We start from the raw sequence: 19,152 nt of genomic DNA, 5'->3' as shown, positions 1-19,152 counted from the left end.
GTGTGTAACGGGAGGTGTCTACAACATGCAGCCATGCTATTGTACGCATTAGTATTTGACCCACATGACAATGGACGAATATGCCATTTATTTATTTATTGGTCATCCTGTTGATAGCCAGCTGGGTTGTACCTCCAGATCAGTTTCATGAGCATGGAAATCCTAAACATATCAAGTCTTCCAGGGAGGCCTGGTGGACTCAGACGTTAAGCGTCTGCCTTCGGCTCAGGTTGTGATCCCAGGGTCCTGGGATCGAGCCCCGCATCGGGCTCCCCACTAAGCGGGAAGCCTGCTTCTCCCTCCCTCATTCCCCTGCTTATGTTCCCTCTCTCGCTGTGTCTCTCTCTCTCTGTCAAATAAATAAATAAATAAATTTTTAAAAATCGAGTCTTCCAATCCACAAACTTGGTTAGCTTCCCACTTAGTTATTGGGTTTTTTTTACTATCTCTTGACAAGTTTTATCATTTCTAGCATAGAACACTAGTACATAATTCCTCTGATTGTATTGATTTTCTCTATGATGATTTTCTATTTCACTGATTTCCACACTTATTTTTATCAGGTGCTTTTTCTATTTGTTTCTGTCTAATGTGCTGTTCTTTTTCTACCTTAAGGCAGAATCATTGACTTTACATCTTCCTTATTTTCTACTAAGACCATTAAAAGCTACACATTTCTCAGGATCAGTTGGTTAAGAGTCTGACTCCAGCTCAGGTCACATCCTAGGGTCCTGGGATCAAGTTGCGCAGTGGGCTCCTTGCTCAGTGGGGAGCCTGCTTCTCCCTCTGCCTGCTATTCACCCTACCTATGCGCTCTCGCTCTCTCTCTCTCTGACAAATAAATAAATAAATTTTAAAAGCTATACATTTCTCGAAAAAACAAAACACTCTAGAACTGCTTTTGCTGCTTCCCCCCATATTTTAATGTCTAGTTGTTATTATTATTCAGTTCAAGATTTTTTTTTAAAAGACTTTATTTATTTACTTGACAGAGAGAGAGAGAACACAAGCAGGAGGAGTGGCAGAAGGAGAGGGTGAAGCAGACTCCCTGCAGAGCAGGGAGCTAGATGCAGAACTTGATCCCAGAACCCTGAGTTCAAGACCTGAGCCAAAGGCAGATGCTTAACAATTGAGCCACCCCAGGTGCTCTAAAACATTTTGAATTTCTTTTGTGATTTCTTTTTTTGACCCCTGGGTTATTTAGAAATCTACTGTATAATTTCCAAATATTTAGGGATTTTACAGGCATCTTATGTTACTGATTCCCAGTTTAATCCTTTTGTGATGATGACATTTATTGTGTATGGTTCCAATTCTTTTAATATTTGCTGATCTTCGTTTATGGCCCAGTAGATAATCTCTCTTGATGACTATTCCATACATACTTGAAGTGAGTGTACAGTCTGGAGCTGCTGGTTAAAGTGTTTTATAAATGCCAACTATGACAAGCACTGGTGGAGAGCACTGTTCAAATCCTCTTGTATCTTAATTGTTTGTTTTGTAAAGGAAAGTGTTACAACAGTCCATTACAGCTGTGTATTTATTCAATTCTCTCTTCAGTCTGTTTACCACTGGCCGGTCTGGGTAAAGGGCGCACTGGAATTCCTTATACTATTTTGGCCCCTCTTCTGTAAGTTTAAACTAAATGAATGCTGTCTTCACTAGAGAGAAAACTAAAGCTGATAGTCTCTAGTCTAAGTAAGTTTAAAGTCCAAGTTCAGAAGGACCGAACAATACCAACCCAACTCTAGAAATGTATTACTTATACTCTTCAGGAGAGGAAAACAGGAGTCTAAATGATTAGATAATTTTGTTAAGGTCCCCAAGGAATGTCAGTACTAGGTTCCTGATGCTTCTTCCAAATTCTTTTGAAATCTGTCATTTGAAGAACTTCCAACCCCAATAACCTGCTTCTCAATTTAGGAATGGGAACTAGAAATATTTTTTTCTTCCCTCTCTACATGTCCTCTTTTTCTGCTGATGCACACATACAAGTTTCTGACCTTACATGTGTGAGTAGTGTGTGTGTTTCTCCCATAAATATCAAATGATAAGCAACAATCCCACTCCCCCAAAGATTAACAATCGAATCCTTATGAACTCTAACACAAGGACTTAAGGAATAAGAACTTAAGGGTTTTAAACAAGCACAAGTGAATCACTAAGGGTCCTCAGAGAGAAAACAGGTTTTTTTTAAAAAGCAAAATTCACATGCCATCGCAGCGCTGTGCATACCTGAAGAAACGGCTTTTGTCCAAGTCCATAGAGTGGCACTCTCGTTTGCTGCTGCTAACCTCTGCGGTCTTCACTACATTGGTCCAGTGAATAGGAGCCTTACAGAAAAACACACCCAATCCTTTGGGCCGGGCCTGGAGCCGCCAGGAAGTGAGATGTAAAGGCACCGCGAACGAATCCCCTGGCATGATGGCGGGAAGCACCACAGGCTCTGCCACAGAAAAAAGGGTCAGCATCTTCAGGGAATGGTCTTCCACCCAAATGGCTGACCATTTCAAGATAAAAGGAAGACAGACTATGGCAAAACTCACTGTCTGGAGCTGACGGGCTGTCCAGTCTCAGCTCCATGGGCGTCTCAAGCCTGTTCTTAACAATGAGGGCAGACCGGACAGTGATGACTTTCCGAGCACTGCCTTCCATCGTCACGGCAAAGACCACCCGAACAGGTGGCAGCGAAGAGAACTAGGGAAAAGATAGGAATAGAAGAACCATAGCTGGGCTCTTGAAGAAACACAGAAAATATAACAATACCAACCAGAAGGCCTAAATCAAAATCTTAATATTACTATAACCCTTCGGTGAAATTAATCATTAAGCCCTAAAATCACTCATCTTTCAGGGGACTGAATATTCTATAGAGATACACACTGTTAAAACAGCCAATTCTAAACATTTCTAGAAAGACAGATACTCTACTCAGACGTGGTATCACAAAATGTGTCACAAAGAAAAATCAGTCCTAGGCCTCTAGACACATTATAAAGAAACTAAGACCCATAATAACCTATTAAATCTTCCAAACTTCCTGCAATTTGATAAGAAACTGTCTGCTGGAAATTACCCTTCATTCACCCAATGCCCTTGGGTTCCTACACATCAGCCCTTATATGGAAACTATGAACAAGGCTTGTTTTCAACTCTACTGGAGGGGAATAGAGATCATCCAAAGCAGCTAAATGTTCAGGAACACTGGGGTGAGACTTTGCAAAACATGAAATGATTTACCTTCTGTGGCATTTTTCTCCCAGATTACCATTAAAGTGAGAAACACTCCTTGAACACTAACAATGGGCTGGATACAGCCCAACACACACAGAAAAACAGAAAGAAGTCTTTCGAGGTTAGAACTTGTCTTTGTAAAACCCAGAGAGTGTGTAGGAAAGAGTTGTCTGTACTGGCATGCCTTTCACAGGAACAGTAATTAGTTTTTCCTCCTAAATGTCATGAAAATTACACTGTAAGCCCATACGTGACTTGGTGACATGCCTGTAAAAAGGCAACATTTGTTCTTCAAAGGACTTTAAAATCAAACTGCTCTTCCTCACAACTTTTTCGGCTCCGTTCAGCAATTGCTTTTTCACAAACAGGACACTGAAGCGAGACTCAACAGAGTGGGGAGGAAATCATTTATTTTTGGTCTTGGGTTGCAGCCACCACTTCGTTTCCACACGTTCATTCACACAGTCAACACACGTTTCATTCTACTATCACGGGCCAGGGAATTTTTTTTTTAAAGTATCAAACCCCACATCAGGTACACCGAAGAGAAGGTTTCTACAATCATCATTCTTTGAATGAGTGTCCAGAACTTACTGACAATACTGTTTTTATTGGAGAAACCAATGACGCCGCATCCAAGCGTTCATACTACCAACTTTCTTATTAAAACAAAGAGTACGTGGAAACCAACCCTAATACACAGTAAAATGAAGAGTTCCATGTTTTGAACCAAGTCTTCCAGGAAATCCCAAGGCAATAGGGATTTTTCTGGAGGGTTTTCTGGAGGGTTTCTAGAGGGACACAATTCCAGGGCACACCCATCAGCAAAGCTCCCATTGACCTAGCCTGGTAAAGCCCAACAGAGCCAAGGCCCAAGAATGATGGTTTTAAACTCCGCTGCTCCTACCTCCAAGCTTACCTAAAATCTCACGGGGCAGAACTCACTACCACCAGAGAGAAGAAAATATGAGCAAAAACCTGAAGACAGTTTTTTAATATCATCTTCTGATGGAGTTTCAAAAGCCAAATGGAAAGAAAAAATCGTGTTTTTCATTCTTATTTATTTTCATGACCTTGGGACCAAAACCTAGGAAACGCATATAGCCAGTCATACAGGATTAATTTATATTTTAACATGGAAAGAGAAAGGGGGGCACCCGGGTGGCTCTTTCGGTTAAGCATCCAACTTGGTTTTGGCTCAGGTCTTGATCTCAGAGTTGTGAAATTGAGCCCTGCGCTGGGCTCCACGTTGGGTGTGAAGCCTGCTTAAGATTCTCTCTCTCTCCCTCTCCTTTTACCCCTCCCCACTCCATGCCCCCCACCCCATATATGCACACAAACTCTCTCTCTCTCTCTCTTAAAAAAAGAAAAAGGGAAGAGGAGAAGGAAACCTTGGACCACATCTCTGCATTTTCTCCTCCTCCCCTGTAACACTCAGTCCGACCTACCAAGTCAGTGGAAGCATTTCCTTGAAAGTTCTTATCAAAGGAAGGCAATCGTTAATAAGAAAGGACACAGATGAATTCTAATCATAGTCAGGTGACACAGTGCTGTGATCACCAGGATGGCTATGGACGGTCCAAAGACAGGATATATAGTCAGTAAACACAAGGACATGGGAAAACCATACTCACATAAACCTGGGGATGAATAATATTCGTTCTGCTGCTTGGGCTGCCAATCTAGGAAAGAGTCCAAAAGTCAGAGAGTCAGCACAGACCTAAGATTACAGGCATCATTAAATTCAATGACAATGTAATCTGCTTGAAAGGGTGGGATTTATAAACACTCTTAGCAAAGCATGGTCTACCATGAAGAGAAAACATCTTATCCTAGAGGATATGGGAAAAGTAATACTTATTTTTCAACCATTCCACATACACAGAATTTCTCCAGGACACATCAATACAACAGAAAGGTTTCCTTGGGGGAATTATTCCCTTCATGACTGGATGTAAATTTAAGTAGGAATGTAATCTAGAAAGTTTCCTTTTTTAAGAAACTTGGGGCACAGAAGAAGTGGAAGGAACAGTGTTCTCCGAGAGTATTTTTCTTGAATAAAGGCAGAAAAAGGAAAGCTATGATGGTCCTTGCAAATATGCACCTTCCCACTCGTCCCTGGCTCCCCAGAGAGGAATGCAGGTCTACAAAGTAGGACTAAGCACTGAGTAAGAGCACCGGCGGCGGCGGCACCAGCCAGGATGCCAGCGTCCACCTGCATGTTCTCAAGAAGGAGGCCACCGGCGTCACTCCCCAGGCCGGCCCTCCAACCCCTAACACCGCAGGCTGGGGTGCCATTAGGGTGAGGGCATGTGACAGGATGTGTCATCAGAAAATGACTAACAGTGGACATCAGTCTTGATGCCAGAAAGAATTTGGAGACACGGAGACAAAAGGATCAAGGAACAGCGTTACGAGAAACATAAAGAAGATCCTATAAAAAGGAAACATAACAATATGCAGAAACAGAGCCAATACACGTTTGGCAGATTAGTAAACTGCCAGTTGGGCCAACCAAGTATGAGACGGGTCTGCAGAGGTGAGGGAGTATGTGTTCACGGTAATATGGATCTTGTTTTTTCTACTGAAGTTAACCATCGGTGGCTTATCTACATATCGGCTACAAATTCCTATGACTAACCCCAGATTGTCTTATGTCTTCTTCCTAGAACTAGGGGAAATGAGGAACCAGAAAAGCTCACGAGAACGAGCTCACAGGCTGACCATCTGGCATTAAGGGCATGTGGCCAGGGCACAATCGTGCCACAAAACCCCCATTCGACAATCACACACCGTAGAGGAAGATGAATTCTTATCCGGTGCTGCGTAGCGGAAGAATGTCCCGACTTTGTCCACAGACACGGGGCTCACTTGCTCCCAGCCGTTCACTCTCACTTGCAGCTGATGAATCCGGAGGTCGTGGGTGTGCCTGTCAGGCAGAACACGGGGAAGGACGTTAAGCACGATCTTAAAAAGGGAAGGAAAGTAGAAGCGAAGAGTCAAATCTGATTTACTATAGAACTACATAAAAACCCAGCTGGTTAAGCCTTTTGGTGATTACCTAATGCAAGAAAAATCAGGAGAATATTTTAACTGGGTGTTATACTTAAAACAAACGTGCGAGATCTGTAAAGCCTGAGCGAGAGTGGCATTTACCCTCCCTTTGTACAAACTTTGCAAATCCTGTGCACAAGCCCAGGTCCTTCCCCCACCCACCCCCACCTCCATAAAATCATGACGTCAGCTAGAACCATTCCAGTGGGCGAGTAAAACTGTTGTACCAGCAATTTCATCATAAAACCACACTCTCGGAAATGCATAAAATGACAAATTTTTTCTTGGTTCCCTTGTTGAATATCCTACTTCTCTCTGAACCACATTCCACTGTTTGGCTTCAGTCCTGCAAGACTACAGACAGGTTATGAGAGACGGAGCCCTTGGAGTTTCAGGGCTAAAGTGCCCGGCTGAAACTGGGGCAGAAGGCAGTGGGCAGAACAGGAGGCACAGGAGGAAATTGCACATTTAATTCTATTTTAGATTTTGCCTAATTCAAGCCAGAAGCCTGAAACGGGGAACTGGATTTGAGGCTGACAGGAAAGGGGGAGGGAGGCAGGGCATGGGGTACAGTGTGCCAAAGGGGGAAAAGCCAGAGGAGGCATTTATTTTGATGAATTCAAGCAGAACAGCGGGACTTGAAATGGGTTACTAGACATGTCCGCTAAAACGGAAATGACAAAGAGGTCAAACCCCTTCTGACACAAGGGAGGCAGTGCTGCTGAAGAAATACAGCCAACAGTTCTATAATTAGCTTCTCCAGGAACTTTGTGGAACAGAAACACACTCGCCACTCGTCCCTGGAAATTCTACCATGGCTTCCAGGTACATGTGCCCAGCACGGTGGTTTTATAAACTTGATCTTTCCAAGTCCGGAAAGCCAGCCCCAAGAGAATAATGTGTGCTGGTACAGGCCGTGCACAAGGAAGACCTGTTTCCCTCGGGAGTAGGTTTGCACACAAAGACTTCAAGTGCCATGAAAACCCAAGAGTGCAGAAGGCCGAAGCCGAGTGCTTCAGTTTCAGCTCGGCTTGACAAAGGATATGAGGCTCAAATGCTAAAATCTTAACCTATTCACTGTCCACCGGATTCCTCTTAAACATGTTTGCAAATAAAAGGCCATTTTATGACCTCTCAGCAACGAGACAGAACCTTCTTTCATGTTTTTTGCAATCCTTCAGTTGACTGTTCCAACAGTGCACTGGCCGGCAATCTCCCTTGATGAGTCAGTGTTATCCTCCTCAGAATCAGAATTTCTTATCATTCCCGGCCCTGCTTCCTGAAACCACCTGCCTGCTGAAAGCGCTGTGTGGCACACACGTATCTTAAAAACCAAAATCTTTTTTTAGTATATGTGCTGCCGAAGCGAGCACTAAAAACCGAAATCAACGTGGTTTGATAACCTTTTAAGAAGAGCATGTCATTCCGCTTATGGGAAGAACAAGTCACGAGGAGAAAAGGTACAGTCCAGGAAATACAGGCGGGGGCACCGTAATAGTGCCGCACGGTGACAGATGGCGGTCGCACTCGCGGCAAGCACAGGATAATGGAGAGCTGCTGAATCGCTATGTTGTGCACCTGGAACTAATGTAACAATGAACTTGAGTGTTGTCACCTGCCTTTGCCTCAATCATATTATCGGCAACACACGGGCCATCAACCCTCATGTCAAACAGAGGGATAATTAATGGAAAGAAGTATATTTCCAAAATAGAGAAAGGAAACCTTGGTTTTTGAAATACCTTTTAAAAATGAAACATTAAAATCATTAATAAAGGCACATGAAAAGGCAAAACACTAGGGACAATCTTTTGTGGCGCAGAGATCTATACGGTATATTTTGGGGAGAGGAAAAGAATGAACCACACTTTACCTGTGTCTAAGCTTTCCTCTTGCTTCAAATTCAAAGGGAATCTCCTCCCCCGTGAGGACTTCCCGCCATTCACTGACATTGTGAGCATCATCAAGAAATGTGCCATTGCCTTCTGGAACGAGCCCCGGACTCCCGCTGTGGGACAGCGCAGCCCTGGAAACAAATCAGACAATACCAGCACGGCTGTCCTTCTCGCTTAACTCCGTCTCACCCAGAGCTCGGGGCTGGGGGCAGAAACCCTCCTGGAACTCGATCCCCAGAGAGCCTGGCTACCGAGATGACCTACAAGGTCAGGGACTGCCGTTATCTTTGTGACAATCACAGTGTCGGTGAAGCTTTGGAAAGAGCTGAAATCGATCACCGCTTTACCCTACCTAGGGATGGCAGGAGAAAGGTGGCTTCGAATTGGCCAGTTCTGTTATTTACTTCACACATCTCGTTCCCTAAACTGGAAAGCTCAGCATGCGTTTGGAGGGGAGAGCCAAGGTCTACACAGGCAGGAAGCTGGTAGAGAACATCCCCGGCCCAGGTAAATGCTCCTTTGTTCTCCAAGCTCCACTCACTTCCATCTGGGGTGAACTGTTTGAGGGTTGGAAGATCATCCTCAATGAGGGGGATGTGGGAGGTGTTTTTAAAGCCATCTTGGAAGAAAAATGCAGGGTGTCTGGTTTAATAACCACATTCAGCTTCTTTTAAAAGGGGGTGGGGACGGGGGAGAAAAGGCGGGATGGCTTCTCCTTCCCACTTCTTACACTCATCCTTCGTTCGCTTGACTTTTTCCTTAAACATAACGTGTACCAGGGTCGGGATCAGAATGTGGGTATTGCAGACTCGGGACTACTTCTCCGGCTACAGACCCCGCCCCATCATCAGTCTCAGCCGGACAGCAAGATGCCGATTCCAATACAATCCTAAGGGCTTCCAGAAGGGGCCCACCTTGCGCTGCTGGGCTGCTGCTGAGGAGCTCCTGGTGGCAGAGACGGCTTGGGGGACACCCTAGGGGCCTTACCTGGTGGGCGTGGTGGTCAGGGTGGCAAACCACAAAGTGCAGCCTGTGTGGTTCCTCAGAGCAAAAGGGACAAACGGCTGCCGGCGCTTGGGGGTCTTCACCTCTGCTGCGGGCAAACAGAGGAAGGCTGTTAGCACGGGCCCCCGTCTGCGCAGCAGAGACCCTCCCCGGACCTGCACGCGGTGTCCCGTCTCTCATGCAAAAGGGCTGACGGTGGCAGCCACAGACACAGAGCCGTCATCGGTGTGTGATGGGACACAAGGGATCTCCGTGTCCTCTGCTGCCTGCTACATGGGGACAGTCCCCCCAACAACTGGCCGTGATGTGGGACGACTCCCAGCCCCCAATCCTCCCACAACTCTTGGGGGCCTTAAATCAAGAGAGGGTACCAGGCCCTAACTGGTACCCCAGGAGGCCCAAGGAATATATTCTCCATGAGTGACCTGAACTGTAGCAAGATACAGCGCACAGAGGAAAAGTTTATTCCAACTTTGTCCAAAATGCCTGCCTTTAATAAAGATTCCCTTTCTACGGAAGCTACACTTGTCATGCTATGCATCTTTCAACAAAATAAAAGCGTTCTCTTCTATCCTCTTAAACTAACAGCTATTTTCGCCCTCCCTGGAAGATCAGAAATATACTACCCCCAAAGTTTGTAAATGAAATCTTCAGCTACTTTTCCACATTGATACCATTACCGTCTGCTATGAGGCAGCCAATGGGGAGACTACACAAGGAGCATCAAGTATGGTTTCTTTTCACAAAACAGCTTCTAAGCAGCGAAACTGGAAAGAAACACCAATCAATCCAAAACTGTAAGTACCCAAATTCCAGAGACCTGACTATAAACTCTCTTAAGAGAGAAGTGAGAGTCCATGTGGCCAGAAATGGCTTTCCACACCCAGGCTGCCCTGAGATCCTTCTGCGGACACCACTGCCCTGCCGCGTGGTCTGACTGGAGCGGCACGGGCGTGCCGAGAGGAGAGCCGAGGGCCTGCGCCTCCTCTCCCGGTCGGTGGGTCTGTGCGTCGGGGGTCGCACTGAGACAAAGTGGGAGGAGGCGGCAGGAACCATGAAGGCAGCAGCCATGTGCCACACCGCGCGGCCTCTACCGACAGAACAGGCCATGGCCCAGTCTTCCGGCATGTCCAGCTCTAAAGCACAAAGACGGCCTTAGAAAGACCAGGACCCGCATGGTCTGCAGCTGCAGAAAATGACACCTCGAGGTGACCATGGCTGCCCACTGAGAACACTAGAGCAAAATTAAATGCACCTTACAGGTCCACATGTTTCCTGCCAGCCAAACAAGAAAGTAAACTACAACAACCCTGCCTTCTCCCTCCGCTAGAAAAGGCCTGGGCCAGGATCATCAAAGTCACTAATTGCTATTGCCTTTTAAAAAGTAATCAATTTCTTTTCTTCCCCTTTGTGTCTTCTGAAGTTTTCAGAAGCTAGTACTATAAATGCTTCAAAAACAAGCAATTTAAGCTAAGGCAGGTTCTGTTTTGGTAAGGACAGTGGCTCAAGGGAGTCTAAGACACAGTAATCCGATAAAATAAACAAACAGTTTGCAGTGTGTCCCTCCAGTTCTATGGTTAGACTTTACAAACACCCTACATACTTCCGATGATAATCTCCTAGAATATCTCCTAGATCATCACCTAGAAGACATGCACTTCCCATGCCAATGGCCTCACTGAATTCGCGAGGTTGGCTTTAAAAAAAAAAATGACATGAAGTACAAAATTAAGGAGTAGCTGTGAGGCTGGTGACAGGAGCAGAGGGGGAGTAAAAGAGTTAAGAGCTGTCTGCAGGGTAAACAGCACTTACTGTGCCACCTTGAAAGGCACCTCCGTCTCTAGGCGTGCACGAGAGATCTGCTTTATTACAGCAGATAAAGGACCCAGGAGGCAAAGAAGCCAGATGTGCTTTCATACCCCACTGTGAGCCAGACTGGAAGTTTCCATTTGCAAATTAGATTAAAAAAGAGCAGGTGGCAAATGGCTTTGATCACACCGTCATACAGAAGAAAAGTGCTAGGAGTCCGTACAAAGACAGTCCCAAGCATGTCGCTCTAGAATGAAGCAGTCAGGGCAGGCACACTGCTCAGGTCCCCAAGCTCCCTGTGTCGATTACACACAACAGCACAGACTTCAGCAGCCGGCCTCGCTGAGAATAAACAACAAGGAATGCCCACAAAGCCCAACCCGACACCAGGGGACAGACCCGACATCTCCCGCACTAGGGTCCAAATCAACCACGTCCTTGTCTTTGTCACAGCACCAGCGAACAACGTTCTCAAGCCCATCCAAGGGAGCGGCAGTCCCTGGGGGCCCCAGAAAGTCTGCCCCTAGTGACCAGACCTCGTTCCATCATAGGCCGAGAGGACCTAAGTCTCCTCACGTCCAACCTGGGCTTCATGTGGCTAAGGAAATTTCTTGCCTGCTGGACTTGTCTCACAGAGCAATGTGGCCCTTATAAACAGGGTAGGTTTTCACACCATAGAAGCGTCCAGTCTATCCGAAAGGACATGGTTTGTAAATCAAAAGAAATAGATTCAAGGGGTGCCTGGGTGGCTCAAGTGGGTTAAAGCCTCGGCCTTCAGCTCGGGTCATGATCCCAGGGACCTAGGATCAAGTCCCGCATTGGGCTCTCTCCTCTAGCAGGGAGCCTGCTTCCCTCTCTCTGCCTGCCTCTCTGCCTACTTGTGATCTGTCTTTCTGTCAAATAAATAAAAAAAAAATCTTTAAAAAAAAAAGAAATAGATTCAAGACCCAGGCCCGCTACTCGCTGGTCATGTGCATGACGGCAAATGACTTCCTCTCCCTCAGCAGCTAAGGCGCCCAGGCTGCTTAGTCTGAAAGATTAAATAAGAGATGTAGAAAAGCTGAGCATCTAAATTGGTTAATAAATGAAGATTCAATCACGGGCTTCCTTTGTGAACCACCCCCCCCCACACACACATCAGTCTCAGCAAAACCTTGCAGGAAAACCCCTGTATGGCCCCCGTGCATGAACACCGCTGGTCTGAACTCCTGGTAGAGGATGCTCGCATGGTCTTTTTTACAAAACAGATCATGACCCTGGCAGGACCTGGTGTTGGCCAAGCACAGACATAAAACACACCGAATCAATCATACTCCTTCCAACAACTAAAGGAAAGAACATCGCGGGATTCCCATTCCTGGAAGCTTTTGCTGTTTCCGATCATATTTACTTTATTAGTCAAATTCTTAAGGAAAGTTAAAGGGTCAGAGACAGAAATGAAGCATTTTATTTTCTATCTCTGAAGCACTTCAATTTACAGCTAAAGAAATCAAGGTCTGTGCCTGAGCAACTATTTCCTGGGAAATTTTTCCTTGGCTCGGTTCCTGATCACAACAGCCTCCACTCCATGGTGCCCCTGCACTGCCCTCAGTGCCCACCGAGGATCCTATCAACAAAGACATGTGGCGCTGCCTGACAGAGGGCGGCTCTGCTCCATTTCCTTGCTTTTCCAAATGAGACAGAAATCACCGCAGATGCTGGGGATCTCTGCCCCAGACGCTGACGGGCTGATTCCACCTCCACCGAGGGTCAGAGCGGACGGAAGACGCGGCATGTTGCCCGCTCCTGACAGAAGGAGCCCTCTGCTCCTCCGCCGGAAGTGCTCCCTGTGCTCAAACCCGGGGTATCCCATCCGGCTCCCATTCACACGAAATTGATGGACAAGGCAGTTCTTCAAATAGCAAAATAAAACAAGCCCTCGCTTGGCTATACTGTACCTCTAGCATAGATCTGGTGCTCTAGGTTAGTCAGACTGGCTGTACTCCTAGTTCTAAGGTAGACAAGGGGGAGGCCTGGTAGACAGGAGAGACAAAGTTAGAGGGTCAGGATATATACAGTGAATAAGAAGACTCACTTCCAAAACATAAACACAGAGAGAGTACATTACAAAAGTAGCAAGTGTCATGCAATTCCGGGATCATTCCCTTCAGTGACTGCTAAGCCCTAAGAAAGTACTTGAACAAAGGGAGCGAGACATTTTTATGATAGGCTTTTACTGTGGGGGATGTGGGACAGTAGTGTGCTCCTGTTTTTCTCCTCAGGGGAAGGAAAACATCGTCCACATTCTCTTTAATGGAATGACAAGTCTTTTGAGGCTTTTTCACTTAAGGCGTGCACGCTCTTAAATGGCAAAGGAAAAGCTACCAAGACCAGTCGGCACAGACCGGGGCGGCAGTCGCTCCATTCCAATTTGGAAAGGCAGAGCTAAGAGAGTGCTAATCCCCCAGGGGTCCCGAAATTTCAAGGGAAAGAGTCAATCTGCATTCCAAAACAGTCTCCATCAAGGCATTACCTCATAGTATTACTTATATTATAAATTAAACATGGAAGTTTTTAGAACATTTACAATTGGTATTTGCATCACGTGTCCTTTGAATAGCAAACTAACAAACTCCACAAGGGCCCAACGCCATCCAGGTCGACCTGCAGAATCTCGGCCCTTCCTGGACAAAGCCAACAATGATGTCAAAAATGAGGCCACTGTTTTCTTTCCCCTGCTAAAGGAACAGTGAGAAATCAGCAGCTCCCTTAGGCTGAATTTCATTTTAAGAATCTCTATTTCAAGGGCTCATTTTGAAGCTGGCCTGAATGAAATGCACACATTTGGGGGGGAGGGAACGTAACTAAATGTACATGTGACAGGAGGACCTGAAAGATGTGATCGGTTCAAGAAGGTTCACGTCCACCGACTTTGAAGACAAACACCCCACAATTAATTTAGTAGACCTGTTAAAAGAATATGATCCCATCTGCCACACGTGCTGACGCCCAGGAATAAGAAAAGAGGTTTGGAAATTCAGGTATATTCACTTCTTGTCTAATTAAAAAGATTTATTTCTGCAAGCGTAAGTAACCATAAAAATCTGTCAGTAAATAAAAATCCAGCTTCAATTTTGCACTGGCATTGAACACAGATAAGGCAGCTTAGTAGCTACAAAGAAAAGAGAAAATGTCTTTTTAAAAAGGTGGAGGGGTGGAGACAAAAGAAAATCCTTCATCGGAATCCTGAAGATTAGGCCATCCTTGTGTTTACACTGAGTCTGGATTTAAGCTCCCCTTGCAGGAATAATAATTTCCAAAACATACCCTCTAGGACACATTATATATTACGAAGATCACTGAGAGTCTTCTGGGTGGACTGTTCCATTCTTTCAACACACAAATTGGGAAGGTTAGCAGAGGAGCCAGAATTGAGGCTGATGATATCTGAACAGCCCAGCTCCTAAGCAATGACCTTGAGACTCAAAAGCGACAACCTGGGAATACAGAGAGCAAACATAGCTGACACCTCCTTGTCCCTCCTTCCAGAAGTACATGGCAGATAGAGAGTCTACTTCTATACCCTGAGGAGAGACGAACCAGTTCAAATACTTCACAAACTAAGAAAATCCATCTTCCCGTGACATGTTTGCAGACCAGATGGAATATTTAAGCATTCATGAGCCATGTGAAGTCCAGCCAGGACTCCCCAAAGAAACCGCACTGAAAGAGTTGGGGCTGAGTCGCATTTGGAGGACAATGGCTTGTGGAACAACTGAGGACCACGCGGTTGGCCGCCACAATCTCCCAGCTCTAAGGAAATCAGAGCTCCATGGTGAGGCATTAAATAAGGAAAGAAAACATCGTTAACCGAGAACAAACGGACTGCTCATTCTTCAAAAGGCTGGGTATTCAATTCTTTTCTACTTTATGAACAATACGGAGCCCTCTTGTTTAACAATTTCTTCCATATGGGATCCTGCCTGCCCTCCCTTCAAGAATATATCCAAACTCTGTACCTCTAGATTTAGAAAACTGAAAATATAGTTTTTAAAATCCAGTCAAAAAGTCCAAATCAACTGGAAAGTTTCGCCAAGTTAAACACACTGGCCAGTGCCTGATCTTGATGTGTTTCAGGCGTACCAGCTCATATGCAATGTTGCCAGAATTTAGAAAATTGTACGTCGCAGATCTTTTCTCTCCCACAAAGGTGGAATTACAGCCCATATTAAAAGTTCAGTATTTTGTGCCAGAAAAATGTCTCCTGCAAAGATTAAAACAGAACTACAGAAGATAGTCAGAATTTCCTACAGGTTTGTTCACAGAAAATGATGATTCTATTTGGATTTCTTGAAGGAACATGGCTGTGTTGGTCGACAGTGATTTATTTACTCACACATTTGTAGAGAAAAATCTTACTTTGTCCAAAGCATGGAGGATCCACTGAAGAGCCCATCCAGTCTTCTGATGTGGTTGAATCCATTTCCTTGTCCTGTTTACAGTAATCTGCCATCCACGATTCTTTGGTACTTACATACTGATCTAGAAAGAATTCCCCAAAGATATTAAGTACGGAAATAGAAAAGGTTGAGGGTTCAAGTCAAATTAATTTCTGTTTAGCAAAACAAGCTTTTGTTGAATGTCTAATTGCATACTAGGCGCTATGCTGGGTTCTCAGAAAGTCTGTGCCCTGGAGAACTCCTGCTCCACTGGAAGAAATCAATGTTAGCCAAACAACCATCGCCGTAAAACCATAATGTAGAAAGAGCTAAAACAAAGACATAAATGAAATGCCACAGGAGCACAGGACAGGGGAAGATTTATTCTGCTTTGGCAGAAGTGGGACAGTACACACCAAGATCCACAGGAATCTTTTTTTTTTTTTTTAAGATTTTATTTATTTATTTGTCAGAGAAAGAGGAGCGAGAGCGAGCACAGGCAGACAGAGCGGCAGGCAGAGGCAGAGGGAGAAGCAGGCTCCTGCCAAGCAAGGAGTCTGAGACTCGATCCCAGGATGCTGGGATCATGACCTGAGCTGAAGGCAGCTGCTTAACCAACTGAGCCACCCAGGCGTCCTGAGATCCACAGGAATCTTAAGAGATGTGGGGACCCCTACTAATGGGGTTAGGAGTGCGGGGATATTTCAGGCCAAGGGAACAGCATACACAAAGATTTCAAAGACATGAAAGTACACGGTACTTTAGGAAACACTGAATACTTTGCTGTGACTCTGGCCCAACATATTGGGGACACAGCAAAGCAGCCTAGAAGAGAGAATTAGCTTGCGAAGAGTATGCTATGCCATGCTAAGGGATAGGGTTTCAAGACAGAAAAGCCAGGGAGGAGGCTTTTTTAAACAAACAAACACACACACACACACACACACACACACACACACCACCCATCTCAGGAGGCTGAAATCTGGCTGACAATCTCCAGGAATGGTTTTATGGTTTTGAGAGGAGAAATATAAGGGGATGGGCAGGTTAACAAAATAATTATGATGTACCACCCCTGGATAAAGGCCTTTTCTACTAATTAAGATATGGTATTTTTTAGAACAAAAACTACTGGCTTTTGGTTTTCAGTTCCAATAGTTAGCTATAGGTAAGATTTATTTCAATACGAAGAGGTCACAGTAATATTTCTGGGTTCCCTCACAGTATTAGGAATAAGGAACTGGAGGTGAAAAGAAAAAAGAAAGAAAACAACAGTAGCTTTACCAGAGACAAGAATGCCTTTTGGAAGACATTCTGGTGTCTCAAGCTCATAAGAAGTATCAACAAAATTCTCTCATTCAAAGTAAGTTCTTTACTGTAGCTTTCTAAAATGCTACCCTCAACTTTATCTAAACTTCCAGATGAATACATGATATAGGAAAAAATACAGGATCAAAATAATACAGTACAGAAGGAACATGAGATCAATTATCCAGGCAAATTTAATGAACGAAATCTGATCATGTAAGACAGTGGTTTTAAAATTTGGAGATCGGGGCGCCTGGGTGGCTCAGTGGGTTAAAGCCTCTGCCTTCGGCTCCGGTCATGATCCCAGGGTCCGGGGATCGAGCCCCACATCGGGCTCTCTGCTCAACAGGGAGCTTGCTTCCTCCTCTCTCTCTGCCTGCCTCTCTGTGTACTTGTGATTTCTATATGTCAAGTAAATAAATAAAATCTTTAACAAATAAATAAATAAAATTTGGGGATCAATAAACTTATGGTCTCATTTCACTATACAATCTCTTCATCTTATTCTGATGTGGAATAAGCCAATGGATAGTCAAGACCACACACACTGAAGAAAGTCCAGATGTGCGGTAGTGTTATCACTCAGATAACTACAGTAGCACCAAAAATCAGGTCATGTAGATCACGAACTCAAACAGTGAGTGTGGGTTGTCATGGCAAAGGCAGGCAGTACCTGTTTGTACGTGACATTACTCTTCTCCAAGACGACGTAAGCATAAGCATCGAGGGGTTCCGACTCACCACATGGAATCAGGGAACATACATTTCATTGTTTTCAAAGAAATGGTCAGAACACGCATCGCTAGCGTGGTAACCCTTCAGCCCAGTGATTTTCAGAGTCAGGTCAACATGATAACTTGATGGGACACAGTACAGGCAACTTAACCTATTATAAAGACCAGGTCAAAACTGTACCTTCTAAGAATTATTCTGTGTGTGTGTAGCCTGAAAGAAGTGAATCTAAACTCACTCCTAGGACATTTAAGAAAAACCTGTGGCCAAGCATCGTCAGGAAGAGAGTTCATCCTGAACAGAGAGAGTGTTCTGTTTCCCAAACAGTCTGAGCTCTTGCTTGATCACTGAAAGCATTAATATGGGACCCCAGCTCTGGAGCAATGAGTTGAAAAGAACCATGAGGCCATGTTCGAGTTTATCAGAAAAGCAGCCACGGCGAGTAAGTGATGTCCAGTGTGGGCCTAGGTATTTGCCAACCCAGGATTAACAGTCTTCTGGACAAGCGACTTATGTACAGAAAGGTACCGATCTTCTAGGGACAACTTTCTCCTCACCAATTAGCACAGAGGTGATGTTGATATCCAAACGGGGCTTGGCCTTGGCTTCCAGCTTCAGTCGAGGAGGATGGAGACGACTAGCTGCCTGTTGTTGCCAGGATACGGAGCACGGCCATGGCTCAATAAATGGCTCCCAGCCTAAAAGAACACAGGAAATAAGACATCTGTTCGGCAGATAGCGAGAGCTTACGGGCGAACGCTGTTCACAAACGCTCAGCAAAGACAAACTGCTGCTTAACAGCTTTCTATTTCCAATGTGCTTTCACAGTGAAAGCACCATCTTCAGCGATAGGTCACCCTACCAACGTCTGTGCTGTCAAGAGGACACGTGAGTGGAAGGACACATACGGGCCCCACACGCTCTTCCAGAGGTGGGAGGGAGAAGGGCACAGAGCATATGCGCCCTCTTTCTTAAAGAGCAGGCACGACCTGCTTTTGATCCACTCAAGATGGAGAAAGGAGTCTCGGACTCAGAATGGAAAAGTACTGCTTAAGTGCAGCTTAAGTAACCCTTTAACTGGATTCTCCCACTTCCAACAAGAATCCGTTGGTTGGATAAGTAAGTACAGCATAACTGGATATACATTAATTTAAGTTTTTCAAATTTCTAATCTTAAAATGTCATTAGTACAAAAGGTATGAAAACGTCTATGTACGGTTTAAAGAACAAAATTACCATAAGCCCCATGCAGCCACTCTTCAGCTTAAGAAACAGAAAACTATATGGTCCTTGGAAGGCTCCGAGTGCCACGGTCCCGTGTCAGCTCGCTTCCCACCAGCCCCTCCCACCCGACCCCACGTAAACATCAGCTTGCAGCTTTCATCACTTCCTTGCTCTCCCCTCATAGTTTCAACACACATGTATTTCTTCAGAACATACTGGTGAGTTCGACCTACTGGGGATCTTTACATAAATGGAATCCGGCCATATGTGTTCGTCTATAAGTTTCTATTTTTGCCCAACCGCGTGCCTCTCTGCTTCACTCATGACCGTGCTACGTAGCTGTGGCACAGTTACTTTCCCCAGTGAACTGTAATCCACGTAGGGATACACCGCAATCTACGTATTCGTTCTACTGCCGTGAAACATTCCCTCGAGGCCACACTTTATAGCTATGAGGAGGAACCACCACCATG

At 45.1% G+C, this 19,152-nt stretch overlaps 1 protein-coding gene across 3 annotated transcripts in view; it reads right to left on the bottom strand.

Moving 5' to 3' along the window:
* VPS13D (vacuolar protein sorting 13 homolog D) overlaps window positions 1–19,152 on the bottom strand; it is a 252,275-nt gene that overhangs the window by 142,720 nt on the left and 90,403 nt on the right. For 2 of the 3 annotated variants that reach the window (XM_082685387.1, XM_082685388.1), the window contains 9 exons: window positions 18,013–18,153; window positions 15,396–15,518; window positions 12,935–13,009; window positions 9,171–9,276; window positions 8,162–8,314; window positions 6,028–6,163; window positions 4,869–4,916; window positions 2,547–2,697; window positions 2,236–2,446 (listed from right to left, as the gene is read on the bottom strand). In XM_082685387.1, coding sequence (XP_082541513.1) covers window positions 2,236–2,446; window positions 2,547–2,697; window positions 4,869–4,916; window positions 6,028–6,163; window positions 8,162–8,314; window positions 9,171–9,276; window positions 12,935–13,009; window positions 15,396–15,518; window positions 18,013–18,153 — 1,144 coding nt within the window. The remainder of the gene's footprint in view (window positions 1–2,235; window positions 2,447–2,546; window positions 2,698–4,868; window positions 4,917–6,027; window positions 6,164–8,161; window positions 8,315–9,170; window positions 9,277–12,934; window positions 13,010–15,395; window positions 15,519–18,012; window positions 18,154–19,152) is intronic. The other variant, XR_014299363.1, reaches the window with a different exon arrangement.

Source organism: Mustela nivalis (genome assembly GCF_964662115.1).
Source record: "Mustela nivalis genome assembly, chromosome: 10".
Taxonomy (NCBI): domain Eukaryota; kingdom Metazoa; phylum Chordata; class Mammalia; order Carnivora; family Mustelidae; genus Mustela; species Mustela nivalis.
This window is presented reverse-complemented; position numbering and strand designations above follow the sequence as displayed.